The sequence below is a fragment of the Misgurnus anguillicaudatus genome, chromosome 19 (genome assembly GCF_027580225.2).
Source record: "Misgurnus anguillicaudatus chromosome 19, ASM2758022v2, whole genome shotgun sequence".
Taxonomy (NCBI): domain Eukaryota; kingdom Metazoa; phylum Chordata; class Actinopteri; order Cypriniformes; family Cobitidae; genus Misgurnus; species Misgurnus anguillicaudatus.
The window spans coordinates 38,793,575-38,818,240 of NC_073355.2; the positions used below are offsets into that span (position 1 = coordinate 38,793,575).

At 36.6% G+C, this 24,666-nt stretch overlaps 1 protein-coding gene and 1 long non-coding RNA gene across 2 annotated transcripts in view; both read left to right on the plus strand.

The window, feature by feature from the left end:
• Nucleotides 1-9,225, plus strand: part of LOC129421288 (uncharacterized) — a 34,872-nt gene extending 25,647 nt beyond the window's left edge. Inside the window, exons 13-19 of the mRNA XM_073856666.1 lie at nucleotides 1,187-1,308; nucleotides 4,295-4,576; nucleotides 4,660-4,680; nucleotides 4,796-5,077; nucleotides 5,518-5,769; nucleotides 8,189-8,248; nucleotides 8,390-9,225. Of these exons, the coding sequence (XP_073712767.1) occupies nucleotides 1,187-1,308; nucleotides 4,295-4,576; nucleotides 4,660-4,680; nucleotides 4,796-5,077; nucleotides 5,518-5,769; nucleotides 8,189-8,248; nucleotides 8,390-8,436 (1,066 nt within the window). The 3' untranslated portion in view covers nucleotides 8,437-9,225. The remainder of the gene's footprint in view (nucleotides 1-1,186; nucleotides 1,309-4,294; nucleotides 4,577-4,659; nucleotides 4,681-4,795; nucleotides 5,078-5,517; nucleotides 5,770-8,188; nucleotides 8,249-8,389) is intronic.
• Nucleotides 9,226-9,883: 658 nt separating this feature from the next.
• LOC141351127 (uncharacterized) lies at nucleotides 9,884-11,527 on the plus strand. Its single transcript, XR_012359359.1, has 2 exons — nucleotides 9,884-10,856; nucleotides 11,346-11,527. It is a non-coding gene; the product is annotated as an uncharacterized lncRNA (long non-coding RNA).
• Nucleotides 11,528-24,666: the final 13,139 nt, after the last annotated feature.

Sequence of the window (24,666 nt, forward strand, 5' to 3'; positions counted from 1 at the left end):
TTGCTAATGTAACGTAAAGAAGAGGGTGCTAAGTTAAGCCCAAGAAGGCTGCCTCCCCGGGTTGAAAAACCCCCTAGGAGAAAAAAAAACCCAGGCTCAGCCGGGGAAGTAAAAAAAAGTCTTAGGAGGGAAAAACCCTTGGGAGATATATTTATATATACATTGAAACGATTAAGGAGATTAGGCGGAGGTAAAGCGGGTTCTGCTGGTGGTCGTTGGTCATGCATCAGCTGGGCATCACGTTGACGGTCTGCCGGTGAGTCAGAGCAGAGGTGTGCCGACTTTCAAATTTACCACGACTGGGTCTGTTTGTCTCAGTGTCCTCGGAGACAAGGACGAGACATGAAGAAAGAAAAACAAAACCCAATTAGCGTAGGGGCCATTCATATGTATACACATGTACATATACACAAACATACATACATATATATATATATATATATATATATATACACACACATATACACACATATATATATATATATATACATACATATATACACACATACATACACACACACATACACACATGTACATATACGTATTGAAGATACAACGTCATCCCAGTGACAGACTCTGCACAGTTTGGTTAAGGGAGAACGAGAAAAATGCACGGGACGGCGAATGTTTTAGGAAATGGATACTTTTAGAAAACACATGAAAATGATTTAATAGGACACTGAACAAGTGGCAGTTATGGAGGATAAAACACTTAGTGCTTTGGTTTAAATGGAGTAAATTATCTAAGACTGATTATGTATTCAATACATTGTCCTGAATAATTTTCCATGTTTTAAATTGTGCAGAATTTAAAGAAAGCTAAAAAATGTCTGCAGTATTTTGATTATAAATAACTTTTAATGTATGTACATTTAAATGAAAAAGATCAAATAAAACTTTTTATTTCCTTTATTTTAAAGTCAGCCACCACTGAATTTTGTTATTTAAATTCACACAAACAGACATCAGTCATATGAGTTTTAAAGATTTATCTGTAAAATAAAAATACACTGTTGATGATTTATAACCTACAGCAACAAGATCATGTTGATAAACTTTTACAACTTCTATACTGCAGATATAACACCAACTCTGACTGTGGAGCCACAGATGTCTGTGTTCAGTCCACTGGATGGGAGTGTATCTTCATAAACCCTTCAAACACTGAATCCACAGAAACTACAAGAACTAAAACAATCAGATCTGTGCAAGTCTCTGATGGAGGAGAGTACAAGTGCAGAGCCAGAAGAAGAGGAAACCCTCAAGTTTACACACAATACAGTGAACCAATAACAGTGACAGTACAGAGTAAGTATTTATACTCACATTATTATTTCCTAAGACACTGGATGAGGGGCAGTTACAGTTATAGACCATACATTTTTTTTACTTTAAATCCTGTAATCAGTGGATCACAATCCTCAGACATCAGTAATGCAGTTACACTGACAGTTTCAGGTGAATCTGTTTATCATCAATCACAATATACAGTCATATTCATCTCATTATGACAAACTTCAGTTTAACCTGTCGTTCATATACTGCGGTTTAAATCACTTCTACAAGAGGGACCTTTCCTTTACAACTTGTACAAGAGAATTTAACCATCAAATACGATTAACATTATAAATATCAAGATAAATGATATTACAAAGACTTTTCCAATGCAAAAGAAACATCAGTGTTCACTGGAGAGACTGAAGTATGAGATAGAGGATCAGTACTTATTCATTTACTTACTTACTTATTCATTTAGCTGATGCTTTTACCCAAAGCGACTTACAATTGCTACATATGTCAGAAGTCACATGCCTCTGGAGCAACTAGGGGTTAAGTGTCTTGCTCAGGGACACAATGATGTGTCATGGTGGATTCGAACCCCAAAAGGTGTGTGTCTTATCCACTGTGCCATCACCACCCCAGTACCGATCATTAAACTGAAGATATGTGTGGTGTAAATGTGATACTGCTGTTTTTACCTCTAAGCGTTACACTGTAAACAAAGACTCTCTCACTATCAATGGAGTTACTGAAATGGGATGTTTAATGTCAATGTTGTAAAATGGAAATTGAGACAGAATCATCTTATGTGTGTGTTAGTTATGCTGCATCGATGTTGGTGAAGGAAAAAAAATGTGTTTGTGTGTGTGTGTGTGTGTGTACCTGGTAATTATCACGTTGTGGGGACCAATTGTGCCCACAATGATAGGAATACCAGTATTTTTGTGACCTTGTGGGGACATTGTGAGGTCCCCATGAGGAAACAAGCTTATAAATCAAACAGATTGTTGTTTCTAGAAAATGTGAAGTTGCAGAATGTTTTCTGTGATGGTTGGGGTTAGGGAATGGGGTAGGGGAAGGGAATAAAATATACAGTTTGTATGTAATCAAATGCATTACGTCTATGGAATGTTCCCACAAAAAATGAAAAACAGAATGTGTGTGTGTGTGTGTGTGTGTGTGTGTGTGTGTGTGTGTGTGTGTGTGTGTGTGTGTGTGTGTGTGTGTGTGTGTGTGTGTGTGTGTGTGTGATCATTCATAGATCATCATTTCATTCAGATCTGTAAATTTAAGAAAACAGTATGTGACTCAGTTATAACTTAATTTTCTTCTTTCCTCAGCTTTACCCAGAGCTACAGTGAGAGTAACACCAGACAAATCTGTGTTCACTGGAGAGACAGTCACTCTGACGTGTGAGATAGATCAGTACAGTAACTGGAGATATAAGTGGTATAAAGGCAGAACTGGGACTTCAGTGTTTGTGGGAAACATCTACACCATCAGATCACCATCAGATCAGGATGAGTTCTGGTGTAGAGGAGAGAGAGATGGACGACCCTCATCATCACAGTACAGTGATCACGTGACTCTCTCTGTTAAAGGATCAGTAATGACTTTGATTGTCTCATTTTAGGCAACCTTTGGGTCATTTATTTTTCCATAATTTACTGCTAGATTTAGTCACTTTATTTGTCAAGATTAGTGTGTAATGCAAAGGATATTTTGCTTCTTTTAATACCAACGTCATTTATAATTTCATTTGTATAAAGTTTTTTTTAAATAATCTTCTAAAATAAATTTCCAAAATAATGCTAAATAATTTGCAATTCTTTAATAAGAAAATAAAAAATTAAAAGAACAAATGGCATCATTTCATGAAAATTACAGTTAATATTTTTATTCAGATTTTGGACTTCATTAGTTATATATCTTAATTTTCTTCTTTTCTTCAGCTTTACCCAGAGTTACAGTGAGAGTAACACCAGACAGATCTGTGTTCACTGGAGAGACAGTCACTCTGACGTGTGAGATAGAGAATCAGTACAGATCATTAAACTGGAGATATCTGTGGTATAAAGACAGTAATGAAGTGTTTCAGGCTCAGCTTTACACTGTAAACAGAGACTCTTTCACTATCAATAGAGTTGCCAAATCTGATCAGAATCATTTCAGCTGTAGAGCAGAGATACATGGACGACCACAAACTTCACTATCAAGATCTTCTGTTTATCTCACTGTGAAGGGTGAGTTTAATATCAGTGTTGCTGTAAAATATTGCTGAGAAATATAAATATTTATCATGTGTGCATTAACTATTGGGAACTTTATGTTAATGGTTGTGATGCATTAATGTTATAAGGACCATAATATGTTTGTTAATTTAATTGATCTTTCAGATCTGTGATTTCATGTAAACAGTCTGTGATTATCTATGGATAATCGTATTTTCTTTCCTCAGCTTTACCCAGAGCTACAGTGAGAGTAACACCAGACAGATCTGTGTTCACTGGAGAGACAGTCACTCTGAAGTGTGAGATAGAGAATCAGTACAGTAACTGGAGATATGTGTGGTATAAAGGCAGAACTGGGACTTCAGTGTTTGTGGGAAACATCTACACCATCATCTCACCATCAGATCAGGATGAGTTCTGGTGTAGAGGAGAGAGAGATGGACGACCCTCATCATCACAGTACAGTGATCACGTGACTCTCTCTGTTAAAGGTCAGTTAGTAATGAATGTGATTGGATCATTTTAGGCAACCTTGGGTCATTTATTTTACCATAATTTACATAATTTATGTCCGTAATGACTGAAATAAAGACTCAGAGAGAAGCTTCTTCAGGATCTGAATGTGTTTTATTCTCATGCAGGATCAAAACCAAAACCTGAAGGCACATCAGATACTGAAGGATCTGTACTGACAGGTAACACAGTGACTCGGAAGTGTCACGTTGATCAGTCTACTGGATATTGTGTAATCAAATATTGTGTAATACATTGTGTTTGTACAGAGAGTCTTAAACCTGTAGTGAGTGTTGATCCTGACAAACAGCTGTTCAGAGGAGAAACTGTTACTATGAGATGTGACATACAGGATACAGGAAACACTGAGTGGACATACAGCTGGACTGTAGAGAAGACAAATAACAGTAATATAATCACACAATGCAACACACAAGAGTGTAAAATCAACAACATTCAACACACTAACAGTGGTAAATACACCTGTAGAGGAAAGATACGTGAACAAAACACTGAGATGAGTGATGCTGTTACACTGACTGTATCATCAGGTGAGTTTATATGTTTGTTCATCATTATTAGTGTGAAGAGATGAAGTGTAACATGTTATTCATGAGAGATTGATCACTTTCAGATAAACCACAGACAGTTTTAAGTGTTTCTCCACAGCAGTGGTTGACTGAAGGAGAATCTCTTACACTCTATGTATTATATCATTCATTTATTAATATATCTCTTATAAAGATGATTTTCTGTCATTTTCTTCTCAGGTGTTTCTCCTTCAGTCTCTCTGATCATCAGACCCAACAGATCTCAACACTTCTCATCTGAATCTCTCTCTCTGAGCTGTGAGGATCACAGTAACTCTACTGGATGGACAGTGAGAAGATACACAGAAAATAAACTGAAACCTTGTTCATCATCAGACTGGAGATCTACAGGAACAACATCTACATGTACAATCAGATCTCTCAACACATCTGATACTGGAGTGTACTGGTGTCAGTCTGAATCTGGAGAGAAACTTCATCCTATTAATATCTCAGTACACAGTAAGTCTACATGACTGTAGTATTTAATTGCAGATGTGTGAAAACCATAAAATCAGTGTATAATGAAGAAAAGCAGCATTAATACAGTTTAGTAATTTCAATAATCAGTGGAGCTTTAAGCAAACACCACTAAAGTTTTTGCTCACACTAAAATTTGACATTTGAGATATAAATGCTAATATTGATACTTGAAATGACAATACTAAGTGTTGTGGGTGTGTAGCATATCTGTATGATTGCTGGGGCAGTGCAAGGGTTCACCTACACCCAGGTCAAGCCCCATTATTCTGGTACTTAGAAAATGATTAAGGTTTCTAATTCAAATTAACTCTGTTTTTATATAATTTGCTTTAACTGCTAGGCAAACCAGTTAAACAGAAAATGTAAATCAAATGTTTATTTTTTACAATAAATCATCAGTCATTTCTTTTGTTGTGTAGATGTTGATGTGATTCTGGACAGTCCTGTTCATCCTGTGACTGAAGGAGATCCTCTGACTCTACACTGTTTATATCGAGATAAAAACCCCTCTAACCTGAGAGCTGAATTTTATAAAGATGGATCAGTGGTGCAGAATCAGACTACAGGAGACATGATGATCATCTCTACAGTCTCAAAGTCACATGAGGGTTTCTACTACTGTAAACACCCAGAGAGAGGAGAGTCTCCAAAGAGCTGGATCTCAGTCATAGGTGACACTGTCCTCTGTAAGTATAAACACAATTTAAACATTTCTGCATAATTTGCAGATGTTCTGGTTGTATGAGAACATATCTTCTTCTTCAGCCTCAGTTTCTGGGTCGATGAGATATCGTGGTCTGATAGCTGGAGTCGTTGTTGGAGTGAGCGTCATGTTTTTGAGCATTTTCTTGGTGCTGTGGTTCAACAAAAAGAAAAAAGGTTCATCTTATGCCCTTAAAGGTTAATGCTTGTAATATCTGTATGTTCAAAAACGATCGTCGCTGTCCGATGAAAACCACGTATGTCCATTTTGCCGATTTTGAGATTTTTCGACGGATTGAATGTCCAGGTTCATTTCCGTATACACATATGTAAATGGCCAATGAAAAGTTGTGAAATCATGTCTTCTGATTTTCACGTATATCCATTTGGTGTCAAAGCTGTCAATCACGCCGCGTATCTCCCGTCCGGTGGAAGCATCTCGACGGTCTCGTGAAGTTTAATCGAAGCTCAGCACTGGATAGCCGAATAAACATAGCCTGGTGAGACAATGACTTTCCTTCATCGAGGTAAACGTTTCCCCCTGACGCCAGACGGTCGCTGTGATCTCACCAAGTAAGATGCGATCCCGGAACAACATTTTTTGTTGATCCTTGATCAACATTCTAATCAAAGATACCCCAACCTACCCTTAACTCAAACCCTAACCATTTTTAAACCCTCAAATTAGTAATAGTTTGAGGAGTATTTCTTAAAAGCCCCTAACCAAATCCTAAACCTAAATCTAACATGCACACTAATCTTAATCCTGCAATCTGATTGGTTAATGAAAATGTTGATCCAGGACCAACAATGGTGTTGATCCAGGATGACATCTTACGCCGGTTTCACACCGCATGCGTGAGCGGTGCATGTTTTTTTCGGAGCCCATGTTAACAAGTTAAGGCATGTACACCGCATGTGTGAGCAGCGCATGCTCACGTGGCGGGAGCGTCGCTGAAGCAGCAGTGCTGCTATCGTTTCGGCGTCGGCTCTATTTTTGCTGCGCTGCTCATCCTCAATTAAAGTGACAGTGCATTGTTTATGGTTTAAATGCTTGTGGATTGACGCGAAAAAGTGTAATTTTACAATAAAATCACGAATGTGACGCCAAGTGGGTTCCAAACAGTGCGTTTCATGACTTTGAGCAATTTGAAAGAAAGCAATGAAATATTTAAAAATGCACTGTTGCCAGAAGACTGCGTTCATTCACTCTCTGCCCAGCAAATGAGTCTATAAATCTAAATCTTATGCTTAAACTGTTGAAGGGAAACACGATCGACTGCTTCATGCTGTCAATCACTGAGTGAATTCTTTATTTTATCGTAAAACTTCAGAGAAACAGATTTTATAATGTGCCATGGGCTTTTTGTGTCTATAATTGTGTTTTGTGTCTATATCTGTCATTACACGGACCAGAACAGCACGAAAACAATGTGGATTAAACAAATCACAGTTATATAAATTACACTGACCTTCAAAAAGCGTCTTAAAGAGGTTTTGCTCATAAATGCATGTAAAATAAAGTAATGTGAAATTGAGATTTTTATACTGTTATTTAAACTGCACAGTATGCGCTGCAAACGCAGCTGGTGTGAAAACACAATGGCCACGCGCAGCAAACGCTCTCTTCACGCGCTGCTCACGCAACGCATACGCGCTGCTCACGCTTGCGGTGTGAAACCGGCGTTACTTGGTGAAATCACGGCGACCGACGCCAGACGTACGTCTAGAAGTGACTAAATTACGATAGGACTGTGCAAACAAAGTATCTGTCTAGCATTACCATGTCAGTCATTGTCCCTTCATAGTTTGCAAGAGACATTTAATAAATGTATAATTAATATTAAATAAACTAAGCGTATTTAACTAAGACATAGGCTATTTAATAAACTGAGCGTATTCATCTGTCAATATGAAACGCGACTTGGCCATTCTAATTAATGATCGGAAGAATGCGTATCGACCACAGTTACTGTAAAATATGCACGTATGTCCATTTAAACTCAATTTTGGTCAAATGTGGATTATATCATTACACTGGCAAGAATATGGTTACATGTAAAGATGCCGTACCAAGTATGACAACACTACATTCAACTGCTTTTGAAATACAGTGTTTTTTTCACTTCCTGAAAAGTAACCGTTTTGGACATACGTGAATTTCATCGGGCAGCGACGATATACTACCACAATTTAATGTACAAAGATATCTATAGGCATATTAGATGTTTGTGTATAAAATACTGTGTATTACTGTGGATGTGAGGTGCTTTTATAAAACAGATCTATAAACAAGAAGTTGATATTGAATAATTGACATTAGAGAAAACATCTTGATTGAAAAAAAACTTTGTTTCTAATGAAGTTTTCCAACTTAAAATTTGTTAGAGAATACAAGTGATGGTGACGACATCATGTACTCCAAACTGAAGAAGGGAGAAGATCAAGGTGAGATCAACCAAAATAAACATAACACCATCATTTAAAAGTATCACCTGAAAACAGCAACTACAAGCATCAATCAGTATTCAAGAATAAAAATAAATAATAAATCATTTAAATTCATTGTAGTCTTTTACATTTTTTCAGATGTGGCTTCTGGGTCTGCTGATGTGACTAATGCTCAGAAAAAATAAAAGACCAGAGGAGAAAAATAAGAGAGATTTGTCCATAAAACAACCTGTAATTATTATAACACTTAAGATTTGATTTTTAATTAAATCTAAAGCATTTACAAATCTTTCAATGCCCTACATTAAAGGTAGAAATGCAGTACCAGTAAGAGTTTGGTGATAAAGATGTGAGATCATCAATGTTTCAGTACTTAGATGGCAATAAATGTACTAATACTGATTAATACTTCATGAAATTTGATTGTATATAAAGTTCAAACTTTACTAGTTTTGCAGAGGAAACCATTGCTGCACTGCAGTCTGTTCTTCAACTGAGAGTCAGAGACAAAGACAGATGACCATCTAGTACAGGTTATTATAAATGCCTTCATCATGTATACTGAACATTTTAGATTTATGTTTAATGTTATGGTTGTTATTGACATTGACATTTGTTTTCTCCCTCAAATGCAGAAACATTTGTCTGCAAATTGTACTAATTCATTTGTTTCTTTATTTTTTTACATTTATGCATTTGGCAGATGCATTTATCCAAAGCAACTTACAGTGCATTCAGTCTTTACTTTTCTATCATTATGTATAGGATCGATGCCATGACCTTTGCGCTGTTAATGCAATGATCCACCAAGTGAGCTACAGGATCACTGTTAATGTATTGAAGTGACAATGTTATCAAGTGATAAATTAAATGCATTTATATTTATAATTTTTATGGATTAAACCCCTGAGATGAAGTGTCTTGTTTTCAAGGGGGCTCCCAATACATAGCACGTAAAACACAAAAATAAATATAAATTATCATTTAATATTTTAAATGTTCAGTAATAACATTCTAATAAAAAAAGCTGATAACATTTGTTTTAACATCCTAGATGATGTAACAGACCTAATACTGCATCAACATGTAGATTATTCCAGATTATTCCTGATATCTACATAGATGGTATGTGGCTTTATTAACTGCAAAGATTATCCAGAGATTTTACATGTTCATTTACAACCTTAGGATTTGGTCTATTATTACCTTATTTGAAAGGGTCATGAATAATAATGTTGAGCTTTGCTCTGATTGGCTGTTTCTCAGAGCGGCTCCTTCACTAGCTCTCTGTGTGCAAACAGATTGTTTGAGCCTGTATCAGAAAAAGGAATAATCAATTGTTTGGAGATTGTTAATGGACATTTCTGAGTGTTAAGGTTTTTTCAGTATGTACCTAACTGTAACATCAACAGTAGACAGTAACTTTAGCCTAAGCATTAACATGCAGCATTAACTAGCATATATCGCTAACTCAGCAGTCACAACTTTGTTTTTCAGCATTGCAGCATCATTGTACTTAATTTAATTTGTAATTTAATATTGGGGCGTACGTCTCAACTGTAATGTCACTGTTGGTTTTATTTTGAGATTGGCCTGTTTTTCCAGCAGTCTTTGGCATGCACAAGGTTTACATTACACTGTAAAAAATCCAACTAATGAAATGTTGGACGGGCAAAAATATATAAGTTAAACCAAGTTTTTTGTTTGAGCTAGTTGAGAAGACATATTATTTTAAGTCTAGATAAATCTGTGTTTAAAATATTAAATGAATGGTTATTTTCAAATTCAGTCAACATTCAGAATGGCTAGTGTTGACTGAACTAATTAAGACAAATCAGGTAAATATGTGGACTTATGACCGCTATGTTTCCTGACAACAAAATGCTCATAATATTACTGTTATTTGGTCACAAAATGTAATTTTAAGAGTTGTTCAGGCGTGAATGTATGTGCTTAAAGTTTAAATATGCGGTCGGTTAATAAAGATAGCGTCTATTTAAAAATGTGCTCGGACACTTTCGGACGTAGATGAGCTCCATATGAGCTCCAGAAAATCACAGACACTTAAGCGCTCACACCCCGCCCAGCGCAGCCTTGCCTCGGCAAGCGCATCAGAAATCGACTGCTGGCTCTGGTATCTCTGTGGCGTTTAAACGTGATTGAATTCATTTTAATTTCTCATACTTAACCCTTTCATTGTTATGTTTTAAATCATATTTTAGGATTGCACTTAATTGATATCGCTGTTGAGTGATGTTTCATATCTTTTACATTTGTTATAACCGGACTGCATGCGAATTTGAACCTCAGAGCTGAAGGAGCGGGTGGAGACATAGTCCCAATATCATAACAATCTTAAATAAAACTTCTAAATATACCCGTGTGTGTACCCGTGTGCGCGCGCACGTGCGCGCGACCCGCTCGCGCGCGCGTGTGTATGTACAGTATGTGCGTGAGTTTTTAGTTTAAAATGTCTTAACTTAACTCGGAAGGATCTGAATGACAGGTCATTTCATCTGAGATCATTCCGCATGTAACAGCCGGAATCACTCACTGTTTCCCACAACGACACAAGTCATCAGCCGTTTCCTCAAGGTCACGTCAGGTAAGTGTTTGTAAATAAATGTTAATTTTAGACTATATTAATTGGCAAAGACGCAAATACTCGACGTTTTTGTAAACATATAAGTTATATAAAGGTGTGTTATGTTATGTGTCCGAGTTAAAGTGTGTGTTATGTTATGTGTCCGAGTTAAAGTGGAGCTATTTTAGTTAAGATAATACCGGACAGGGTTTAGGACTCCGTCTTAATTATAATTGGGACATTTTTACAAACAAACCTTATAAAATACAATACTGGCGTGCATTTTGAGACAAAACAATAGCACTCATATGTTAAGAGATGTCAGTATTTTAGTCAGTGATAAGTCCTGTCCGAGAAAACCGCCCAATAGTGTTTAATTCAATTACGTGTGATGTCTGAGGGAAATTTGGCAATTTTAGGGTATAAAATCTTTCACCGTCAAGCTTTATTATATTAAACATGTTATTTATGTATGTGTGTGTGTTTATATTCCTCTGTTTATTAAACCAGAGCGGTGATGATGTGGAAGAGGCAGACCAGAGGGCTGAAGAAAGTCTCCTAAATGGCCCTGCAGATGTTCTGACGGACTTTGGAGTGCCTTTTGGACTGTTTTATGCCCTCTATTTAGAGAAGACTTAATTCTGTATGTTCAGTCTGTATGATAAGTGAATAAAGCTTTTGTTTTTATGTGACTGAAGTTAATTATTTGTTAACAACACCAGCATAAATTATTTGATAAATAATTTAAAAAAGTTTCTTAAAAATTCCCAAATAATAAATATTAATTGAAATAACACATACAACATTGAGTAAATACTTAAATTTTAATTGACAGAGTCTTTACTGTAAGTTTTTAAAGATTCAACTGATTAAAACATTTTAGTTGAATGAACTATAAAGCTAGTTGAGCAAACATACACTGTAAAAAAAATCCGTAGAAATTGCAGCTGGGTTGCCGGTAATTTACCGTGGATTTAAATTTGTGTTATTTGCTGGCAACATTTTGTTCAAAGTTAAATGAACATTGAACATTTACAGGTCTTTGTCTTTACAGAGTAAAACTAAAAAACAGCATCAAGCAAAACATTCTGGGAAACAAAATCTGAAGCAAAAAACAGAAAAAGGTTGATGATGATTTCTGGTTCCCAGAATGCTTTGCATGAGGCTGTTATTGTATAGTTTTATTCTGTAAAGATAAAGAATTGTTAATATTTAAAATGTATTTAACTTTGAACAAACTCTTGCCAGTAAATAACATAAATGTAAATCTACGGTAAATTACCGGCAACCCAGCTGCAATAACATTGAAATTTTAACGGACTTTTTTTACAGTGTACTTTTTTATATTTGAGTCAAGTTTGGGCCAACTAAAAAACATCAATCCAGGTAACACTTTGGAGTCAGAAATTGAGTGAACGTAAAATTTCTGTGGAACTAGTTACTAAAAAATAATTCATTGAGCCAACAATTTATTTTTTACAGTGTAGGAGGAAACAATAGTGGCGGGGCTTGTGAACTTTGTGCATCTCCACTTCCGAGTTAGTTATCTAACATCCTGTTAGGCAGTGGTGGAATGTAAGTTAACAAAGTACAAATACTCTGTTACTGTATTTAACCCATTTCAGCCCACCGGCAACTATAGTTGCCACAGTGCATAGTCGTCATTTTCCTTTTTTTAAGAATTTTTTAGATGTTTTCCATGTTTTATTTCTCAATGACATGCAAGCTAACAACCAAATAAAGGATTTTAAAAAAAAAAAGGTATTTATTTCCTAACGTCACATGAGGCTGTCAACTTCTTACCTCTTCTTCCAAGAAACATGGTGAAGGCAAACCCTCCCAAAGAAAGGTAATTTTCATTTTACTAACAAGTATTTTTGGTTGACATTTATATATCTACATAATCATGAAGGTCTCTAGAGTCATCCAAACAAAACAAATCTTACAAGAGATCTAATGTTTTTTATATACTTAGTCAAAAGTCCAAGCGGCAACTATAGTTGCGGGTGGGCAAATGCCTTGTAAGTACATATATCATGGGGAAATGGGGTATACTGTGTTAATAGGTTAATAATCAAGGTTATTGGTCTTTTTTAGTGCTTTTTTCTTTCATAATATCATACCTAAAAATACCTAGACCTTAATTTGATAGGGAATAAAATCCATTCATACAGGTCATTTTAAGATGGAGACAGAGATCTCCTTTCCTTCCAAAGACTGGTTGCCCATTTTATTGATTTATTTTCATATTATTTTCATTAAAGGACAACTCCAGTGAAAAATGAACCTAGTGGTAATTAACACATGGTTACCGAGTAGATCGTTCTCTGGGATGCGTTTTCATGATAATCGAATGTAAAGAGTTTTTTATCAATAAAAACAGATTAGCGTATAGCGCTAGTATATGGGGCAAAGAGTAAGTACAAGTAAATCGCTAGTTAATACCACTAACAAGGCTCAAAATAGCCTCACACTACCACAGTAGCATAATGAGGGTCCTTACATGCAAACCGAAGCATTAAGAACTTTGTAAGTGTATAAACGGTTTAATAAGAAGCTACTTTATAAAGACAGCACATTACGCGTATTCAGACAGCAGACATCTTGAAAAACAGACTCGACAAGTCGAGCCACGAACGATGTGCTAAGTGATATGAACTGACTTGGAGCTGACATATGGTCCGTTGTTTCTGGAAGAAAGCACTGAATGCAACAGAGAAAATAAATAAATAAAAATAATTAAAAAAAAACCAAACAAGTCACAGTTTATATCACTTAGCACGCGTTCGTAAATCTAAACTTAAGACATTCTTCTTTAACAAAGCATTCACATAAAATGTCCAGTAATTGTGTTCTTATCCCGCAATAATTATTTAGTCTAGAACAAAGCACTCACATACCTCATATGGGTAATATACTATTGCCGCAATAAGTAGCCTGTCTGGAACCGAGCGTTTTTAAACCACAATACCGTATGACACTTGCGTTACATGGGAACGGCCCCTACGCTAATAGAATTCTGTTTCTCTTTCCCTGTCTCGTCCTCGACCCCGAGGACAATGGGACAAACAGACCCATTTCCTGTTGCTTTGAAGGTCATCACACCACTGATCTACTGGCTGTCCTTCAACGTGATGCCCAGCCGATGCGCGACCAACGACCACCGGCTGAACCAGTTTAATTCGCTTACCCGCTTCCTATCCCTACCGTGTTTATATATATAAATATATATTAATTTCTCCCAAGGGTTTTTTGTCATTCTAGGAGTTTTTCCCACTGGGTTTTCTCCTAGGGGGGGGTTTCGTCCTCGGGAGAGTCAGCCAACTTTGGCTTAACTTAAGCACTTTACTGTATACGTTACATTAGTAATACGCTCGCTTGTACGGTTTATCCTTAGCCGCTATATTCTACTTCTTATATTATCTATTGATTTTCTGTGTTCTCCCCTACATCTATTCATGTAAAGCTGCTTTGCAACAATTAACAATTGTGAAAAGCGTTATATAAATAAAATTGAATTGAACAAGAGATTATAAGCTAGATGCTTTTTTTTGGGGGGGGGGGGGGTTTCGCATCGAATGTTCTTTGACTGTTATACATAATAAATGTGTTTATGAATAAAGGTTGATCTGTTGAAAGTCGTTATTTTGAGTAAGATGCCAAATGTATTCAAATTTGACATTGAAGGGGTGCATACAACCTTTTTGCCCACCGGCAACTATAGTTGCCGCACATTCAAATATGATTTTCAAAAAAAGAAAAAGAAAAATGGGGAAAATAAATGCAGAACATGTTTACAGAGGACACTATTAACACAATTATATGCATGAAACCATTCAAAAAAATTTGGGCACAAATGGGTTAAGTAAAATTTCCATGTATTTGTAATTTACTTAAGTAGAATCTATAGTGCATACTTTTGACTTACATTTTTAAACAAATTATCTGTATTTTTACTTTACTACATTTTTACAACACTATCGTTCCTTTACGCACCTTTCTCAACAGCTTTTCTGTTCAATCTGGACCAGCAGAACTGGCATGCACAAAGATCGCTGAAAGCGGAAGTACTGCTTATCAGCGTGATAATTAATATAGCCTAACTTGTTACAATTTTATAAAAACAAAAAATGTAAACATTGTTAATTCTCATTAAGTATCAACATTCATAGCTAAAAGCGATATTTCTAGCTATTAATAGTCTGCCTCGTTGACAACTCTCTATCAAAATAATGTTATAATGATTGTGATTTAATGATCTAACACAACCAGAAACAACTGTGCAGTCTTACTTGTGAAAGGTAATTCCCCGCGACTAGTTTTGAGATGTGTGATGGTTTGTACACCTCCAAATTTCACAGGACGGATACATTTTACCTCCAGTTGTTATGAGATTAATGGAAAAGTTGCCACCACTAATATGTTGGTGCCGTTGACCCACGATCCAGCAGCCAACTTGCAAGTATAGTTATTTCTTTAATGTCTATGCTCTTGCCTCCACAATCCGATTGTCCCGTTGTGATTTATTGTGCTGCGTTATGTCATTTTTCCCACCTAGTCCGATACAAATCAGTGCGACATACTTTGCAAAAAGCGTGGGAGTTGCCGATGTTGATTTGCAGTCAGTAAGAATCTAAACTCCTCCGTCCAGCTGTTAAATTTGCAGCTATATATATATTTTGTCGCTGTAGCACCACCTGAGCAGCTTTGATGCTAAAAGTGATGCATTTGTTTTTACAGCACTATAATTATATCATTATAATAAGTATATAGCAAGTATGTATAATAAGTATGTAAATCACCGATTAAGAACATAAGGATTAATTATGAGAGGATTTATTTGAGGAAAACCGTTCTATATTTTCAGCAACCTCCCAATGCCTCCTAGGTTTCACTTTAGGAAACCCTAACCAGCGAACTACAGTAAGACGGACGCATTACAATTTTATAAAAAAATAAAAACATGTAAACACTGGTTATTCTCATTAAGTATCAACATTCATGGCTAAATAGCGTTATTGCTAGCTATTAATAGACTGCCTTCAGTTGCCACTGTGACATTTACCTCCAGTTGTTATGATATTAACGAAAACATTGCCACCACTAATATGGCAGCGCCGTTGACCCACAATCCAGCAGCAAACGCGCAGTCTAGTAATTCAATTTCCCCCGTCTACCTGCACAGATATCAACAGCGCAACCAAGTTGTAGGTTGCCAGGTTGCCGTCAAAAATGGGTTCAAATTGTATGATGTGTCTATTGTGTGAGTAAAATTCGTTTCATACAAGATCTGGCAACTGGACAACCTTGGAATAATATAGTGATGTGATTAATCATATAACGAGGTAGGGTCATTTAAATTATGGAAGTTTCCCGGGAGAAATAACAAAACAGGAGGGGGGCGGGAGATAGGAGTGAAATACGGGAGACTCCCGGGAAAAAGGGAGTTGATAGGTATGCCTTAAAGTCTGTTTTGTGGTGTGTCTGTTTGGAAAATGTGTGTCGCATTGTAGCTCCTTAGAGCAAAATTTTACATTTGAAGCTATTGAACCTTTTATCCATTTCATGTGATATCAAAAAAAGATATTTTTGTGCAGTTATCCACATCTCTTTGTCCTCCATGGTAATGAACCTGTGTGCCCTATTTCTAGGTTGTCATTGTCCCCTTTAAACAGGGGTGGGCTAGTCTGCTTGTATTACATCTTGAGATTTGGTATTAATAGGGCTTATTCGCAAACCCCGGAAGTAGCTAACCGCGGCCATCTTGTTGACATGACATCTGTCCTGCCCCTAGCCGCATGTAGATTTGAGTTGAGGGGAGCAGTAGCCTAATAGCTTCATCTCGTCGGTATCAAGAGAAGATAAGCTTGATTGGTGTGGAACCATATTAAATAGACCCAATAGCTTTAAGTAAAGATCCGTCCTTATTGCCAGGCGTAACTTATCCGGATATTTATAACTATATCGTTCATACAGTATCCGCATACTACATACAAGCACTGAAGGGCCGTTCACATTATAACGATAACTATAATGTATATATATATATATATATATATATATATATATATATATATATATATATATATACACACATTATAGTTTATGTTATGCAAATGTCCCACAGTGGTTTATAATATGCTCAGTTCCAGATAGGCTAGCTATTGAGGCATAAGTATATTACCCAGGCGAGTTATGTGAAAGCTTTGTTCCGGACATGCTAAATTTACTAGACAAATGATGTGAATGCTTTGTTAAATAGAAATGTCTTTAGTTTAGACTTAAATTAATCAACTGTGTCTGATTCCCGAACGTTTTTTGGCAAATCATTCCAGAGCTTAGGGGCTAAGTAGGAAAAGGATTCCACAATATTGTGATGGATCCGCCCTGGAACCTACTGCTATCAAGATGTTTAAGCATTCAAACATGCCTTAAAAAAAGACATTACTGGTGCGTATATTAAGACAAATCAATAGTACATATTTTAAGATCTGTCACTGCAAATTATTTTCAGCTGAGAAGCTCAAACAGGTGTTAAGCCTTGTCTGTGAAACTGTGATAGTTATTGTTCTCATTAATGTCATTCAGACGTATATATAGCAGCACACATCAGTGTTAGACGTCTGATGGAGAAAAAGTTCAGTGTGGTTTTAGTTTCAGTTCTGTGATATTAGCCAATGTGTGAAAAACAGCATTTGTTCATCAGCTGCTTATAGATTTTTCTATTACAAACACTGTCCACCATTACTATGTGCAGTTGATAAATGTTTTGCTCCAGTTAAACAACGAAATATTTCTGTAGAAATGTAAGTCTGTGAGGCTTCATTTGTAGATTATATCTAAAACATTCAAGTGTAATGACTTGTAAGAGACGGAAGCAAGCGCAGGTGTAAAATAGAACAATGTTTATTAAATATAAACAAAGAGAGAGTTTTCAATGTCAATGCGGAAGTAATCCAGTCCGGTGTTGTTGATGGCAATGGTGACGATGACTACGGTGGAAGTTGGTGTTTTGAGTGTGACGTTGGTGGAGTGGTGAGCAGTGGTGAAATCCAGACTGACACGGAACATCCACACGAAGACGACGACGACAATACACATCCAAACTGAAACACGTAATCCAAAGCACAGGGAACAACCAAGCAACACGGAGACTGAGCAAACAATAGAATCTGGCAGGGAACAGAAAGTCAGGTGAGTATTTATGGAGATGATGTAATGATGAACAGCTGGAGCGAGACAATCAACACACAGGTGAAAGGGATCGCTCTAACGAGCACATGGCAGGGTAAGTGAACAACACACACATACAAACATGACACGGAGGAAGACAATGGATTTTCCTACCGTGACATCAAGTAGTAGATGGTGTGGTAGAGCCGTTGATCTCAGTTTTCTCAAGCCCCTCCCAATAAAGAACTCCATAACTTGACATAACTAGAAATATAAATGTTTGTTAAAAATTAACCAATCACAATATATTGATAAAAATATGATTAAATAAAATAATATTTTTATTTTAATGCGTGTACAGTAGATCTTTGATAAATACTTTCAGACGATTGTGAGGCCCCCTAGTGGACCCCCAGCCCTGAGTTAAAAAACAGTCAATGAGGAAGTCTTGAGGTTTTATCACAGAGTGTTTAATGTTTAAGTGTCAGTCATCAGTAGATCAGTATGGAGTTTATTTCTCTTCCTCTAGTTCTCTGTGAGTATTTTCTTCTCTCTATGGATTTGACTACACATCAATTAATGTCACATTGTCTACAGGATCAAGTCATTTACTGCTCCTGTATTTTTAATAAATCTTTTCATGTTGCTCCTAGAGTTTAAATCTTTGTGTGTGCGTGTGTGCGTGCGTTCAGTTTTGTGATTTTGTTTTGTACAGCTATCATTGTAGATATTACAGTCAGTAAGTGTGTAATGGATAATCCTGTATTTGAAATGTGAACTTCAGACTTCATAATGTCAACTTTGGTTTGATGTCTCAGAACAGTTGAACAGAAACTTTTGTCTGGTGTGATAGTCAAATCTGGAAACAGGACAATCAAAAGCATGAGATTTTGTGTTCAAGAGCATTGAAGAGTCTGTAGCTGAGATGAGGCTTATTTTACTGAACTAAAGAGGTTTGTAAAAAGATTAGAGTGGTCATTTGTGCCAGTTCCGCCGGACACTTCCCGAACAGGATTTTGGGTGCGTTCTCTAGAAGTCGCGTTGGTCGACCGCATATTGTACGTCATCAAGGTTTAATATTTCAGGTTAAATTTCAGAAAAGCAACTGTTACATTTTAAGGTAAGAATGAAACTACAATGATTGTATGTCTTAAAATAAATAAATCTTAATTTTCTAATGTATTTTAACTGAAATGTGAGAACCTCAATGACGTATGCAGTCGAGCAACGTGACTTCTGGAGAACGCACCTGAAATCCTGTTCGGGACGTGTCCGTCGGAACTGGCACAAATGGCCACCCTAGAAAAGATATACATGTGAACTTGCTGATAAAGTCTTTATAGGAAGTCCCTTAGGAAAATAAACCATAGTTTTATTGTGATAAAACCTTATTTTGGAAGATTAATTACCATTTGTATTCAGGATTCAGGTGCGTAACCATTATTTCTGGGGGGGAGGGGCAGCTTGGGCCAGTCTTTTATTTGGGGTGATTGATTGTCAGTTTATATTAACCTATGCTCATTACCCCGCATTTTTAAGAGAGTACCGGAAATGTGTCATAAAAATATGCATAAGATTTAATTTAATTAATTTTTAAATAACATAATCAGAATTAGATTTAAAATTACTGTAATGTATTACTTGTATAGCCTTTGTCTATGAAATAATATAAAAAATAATAACTTAATTTTTGCGCTGGAAAATGTGTATTTTAATAACTTATCACAGTGTTCATGGCCAGGCTAAGCCATTGGGGCAGTGAGGTTGGGGGGCGGCAGGGGGGCCGAGCATTGACCGTTGGTGACAGTTGCCCCCCCTGGCCACCACGTAGCTCTGCAACTGTTTGTATTACTATAGAGGTGCTGGTTATATAATTAGAATATCATCAAAAATATATTTATTTCCATTAATTTTATTAAAAAGTGAACTAGTATATTATATTCATTCATTACACACAGATGTATATATTTCAAATGTTTATTTCTTTTAATTTTGATGATTATAACTGACAACTAAGGAAAATCCCAAATTCATTATCTCAGAAAATTAGAATATTACTTAAGACCAATACAATAAAAGGATTTTTAGAAATCTGTGCCAACTGAAAAGTATGAGCATGTACAGCAGTCAATACTTAGTTTGGTCTCCTTTTGCCTGAATTACTGCAGCAATGCGGCGTGGCACGGAGTAAATCAGTCTGTCTGTGGCACTGCTCAGGTGTTATGAGAGCCCAGGTTGCTTTGATAGTGGCCTTCAGCTCTTCTGCATTGTTGGGTCGGGCAAATCGCAACTTCCTCTTCAAGCGAGTTTGCTGGCCAATTAAGAACAGGGATACCATGGTCTATAACCCAGGTACTGGTAGCTTTTTGCACTGTGTGCAGGTTGGAAAGTCCTGTTGGAAAATGAAATCTGCATCTCTATAAAGTTGGTCAGCAGCAGTAAGCATGAATTACTCGAAAACTTTTTTGGTATACAGCTGTGTTGACCTTGGACCTTAGAAAACACAGTGGATCAACACCAGCCGATGACATGGCACCCCAAACCATCACTGACTGTGGAAACTTTAAGGAACTTGGATTGTGTGCCTCTCCTCTCTTCCTCCAGACTCTGGAACCCTGATTTCCAAAGGAAATGCAAAATTTACTTTTTAATCAGAGAACATGGTGGGCCACTCAGCAGCAGTCCAGAAGACGCTTCTGATGCTGTCTATTGTTCAAGAGTGGCTTGACACAAGGAATGCGACAGCTGAAACCCATGTCTTGCATACGTCTGTGCGTAGTGGTTCTTGAAGCACTGACTCTAGCTGCAGTCCACTTTTTTTGAATCTCCCCCACATTTTTGATGTGTTTTGTTTCACAATCCTTTCCAGGGTGCGGTTATCCCTATTGCTTGTACACTTTTCCTACCACATCTTTTCCTTCCCTTCGCCTCTCTATTAATGCGCTTAGACATAGAGCTCTGTGAACAGCCAGCCTCTTTTGCAATGACCTTTTGTGCCGTGCCAAGGTGTCACTGGTTGTCTTTTGGACAACTGTCAAGCCAGCAGTCTTCCATGATTGTGTAGCCTACAGAACTAGACTGAGAGACACCTTTGCAGGTGTTTTGAGTTAATTAGCTGATAAGAGTTTGGCACCAGATGTCTTCAGTATTGAACCTTTTCTCAATATTCTGATTTTCTGAGATCTTGAATTTGGGATTTTTCTTAGTTGTCAGTTATAATAATCAAATTAAAAGAAATAAACATTTAAAATATATCAGTCTGTGTGTAATGAATGAATGAATATAATATACACGTTTCACTTTTTGAATGGTATTAGTGAAATAAATCAACTTTTGATGATATTCTAATTATATGACCAGCACCTGTATAAGGTGACGTGCGTGTTTCTGTTTCATACAGCATGAGCTGCAGAGTGGTGAGTTAAAAGAGACCACAGACTCTATGGCGGACTGTTATTAACTTTATTCATTGTATTTCCAGATTACCACACCGCCTTTCCACCAGTTGTTGTCAGATATGTCGACTCAGTAATTACTTGCTTATCCACAATGACATTAGATGACTTGGGTACAGGAAACGCATTGAAACCAGTTAATCTGTTAACTAGATCTGTTTCTCCGAAATATAAAGCGGACAAAGGCCCAAACATTATGCAAGTCATCATTCTCACGCATAGCTCACAGGCCAGCACTGTATTGTATATTGAGCTGACAACATATACACTGTACCTGATTTTATTGCTCTTGCAAAACCTGAAAAAACTAATTATTTCTTTTATTAGTAAACAGTCTAAATGTTTGACAGTTATTGAGATGGCTGTTGTAGTTTAAACAGTGCTACTGAAAAAATTGCTTTGACAAAAAGCAGCATAAAAAAAGTTATGCCCCACTTATAAACTATTTGGTTATGTGCACTTACATGTAAGTGGGTAAATGAGTTACATTAATTGAGTGTGATATGGCTCCATACGAATTAGCCTTCTTGTAAAATATAAAATATGTACAATTTCTTGTGAGATCAGGCTGTACATACAGAAACAACAGGATCTATAAATTGATGTATCAGTTTCATGTTAAAACTGTAATTAGTGTTTCTATTTGTTCTTTACAGTGCTGATTTCAAACATCCAGTCGGAATCAACTACAGGTATTATATTTTAATTTATTATATTCCAACGTTACTAATACAACCACCTGAGACAAAGCTTAACCTGTGGTGTTCATTCACATAATTTTAGATTATTGTGCCGAGTGTGCAGATGCCAAAATTGTACATTTTACAAAATTAACCTTTCACAAAATAAAACAATAATGGCGGCGCTTTCAATACACATGGAATCCTAGTTGTCCTCATCTACTTTGTATTTTCAACAAACAAACAAAAACAAAATAATACTTCTGATGGAATTGATAAACTTGTGGTGGTTTTCTGTAGCTGGGAAAAACATAAGCCACTCAGGCACTTGGGCGAAGGAAAAATGCCGGCTGTTGCTTGTTCTCCCGACAGCATCAAGCTTCTGTCATGCTAACACATTGACCCCAGGGGATCTTATGAAAAACTTTCCATTATTTTACTCGAAGTCAACAAAAATCAAGCAGGACCAAAACATTTTACTGATCACTGTCAAAAAAACTGTTATGAATTTATTGCATTTTGTGGAAAAAATAATCAGTTTTTATAATAAATCTTTAAAAAGTCTAATTATGGATTTGAATTTTTAATGTTATTATAATCTAAAGATGCTATTTGAAAGTTTGTAACAGAAAATAGTCATTTTCATCTCGTCACTTTCTTGGTATAGAAAACACATTTTTACCGAAATTAGCCAAAATGGATTTATTGCGTTTTGGAACCAAACTCTTCATATATTTTCATATTTTATTAGGTTCTTTGATCAGGTTAAAATTCGTAGTTCTACGTAGTAACATAACTTTCGCAACTAACTTGCGAAACATAACTTGATATTAACCCAGCATGGGCTAATTTTTAACCCAGCATGTGTTCTTTGGGTCAAAAATAACCCAGAGTGTTTTAGAGTGTTGTTATTAATTTAACCATGCTTGTTTCTAAAGTTCATAAGCTTTTGTTGTTGCCCGTTTACAGGGCTATGTAATCTAATGGCTGTTTCCAAGCACTTTTATGCTGAAATAAAACCTCTACAAATTTACATTACAAATGCAAAGTATGTCTATTTTAATCGTCGCGGGGCGGGTTGTAATAATGTTTAAAGTGCTGCAGGGCAGGAAACATTTTTCATAGCGGTACCCACGGGTTAGAAAAAGCCCAACCTGTGCATCACTATTGTGCAGTCATCATTGATTTGCATCAAAATGGCCTCACATGCAAGAAAATTGCTACAAGAATATTGCACCTGAAAGAACCATTTACAGAATCATCAAGAGCTTCAAGGAGAGAGGTTCAATTACAGTGAAGAAAGCTAAAAGGGATATTCCAGCCAAATATCAAAATTACCCCATGATTTACTTACCCTCAAGCAAGCGTTTGTTGCCATTGCTTAGTAAGTTTCGTGAATCGCGAGAGTCCAATGTGCAGTCAGGTCAGCTGGGGCTCAGGATAATCGCACATGGATAAGGTTCTGTATAGTAAAGTAAACGTGACTGGGCCATTACGCACACTCTGTAAATATTTTGGATGATTTTCCCTGCAATGCTATCGGGGCTAGACTCACCCTCAACTGAATTTGCTCAGGAAAGCTACGGGAGGCAGGTTGGCTTTGACCTTGTTCTGAGGTACCTTGTCCCGAGGACTTTTTATTATCTTCAAATACGCTACTATTTCAACTACAACAGTTTTACTTGACCTTTATGTAAATTAAATATTATATTCAGTTTAATTATTTCTGTAATACTGCTATTCTTAGTAAATCTTACACTAGCTTATATCATTTGCTCCACCCACTCCTCGCCGTTCTTCTCACAGCATCCACGCGGCACGCCCATTTATTTTTCTTAAAATATTGCATCGATAATCCGCAAAAGATCATCCATCATATTTATTATATAAGCTGCACTGCAATAACAGTAGATAAATGTAAGGGGGGCACTCATATCCTAGTGATTAGAGAGTTGGGCTTGTAACACAAGAGTTCTGGTTCGAGTCTCACAGCAAGCTCTGAGACAAGCAACTTAACCTCAATTGTGCTGTGGTGCTGTGGGTACTGCTGCTCTGGGTTTGTGTGGGTTCACAACCTTTTTTTAAGGGTCACTTTTTCCTACTTAAATGGCCTCTTTGCACCATATTCCATTAAGCAGCACACTGTAATGAGTGTGCCTTGTCCCCTAAACATTTGCAGATATTTTTAGAAATGCAATACTTCACATTGGGCTGCATGCACTGAACCTTGTGCATACCTCCGACTCAAAATAGTACAGCTTGCTAGTTTCAGTTTCGACTAGTCAAGGTTATTGTTAGCAGCGATTAAATTAAACAAATGCAGACTTAAAACATGACAATGTTTTCGTGTGCAATAGAGGAGCGATCTGACGAACACACACATAACGTTTTTATAAAATGTTTTAATTAAAATGTTGTCTCATTGTTTTATTGACGGGTCCACCTGTCGCAGAGTACTGTACATACATTTGATTTATTATTTAGGAGTTGAGTATTCATTTTAAGAAATATGTATTAACATTA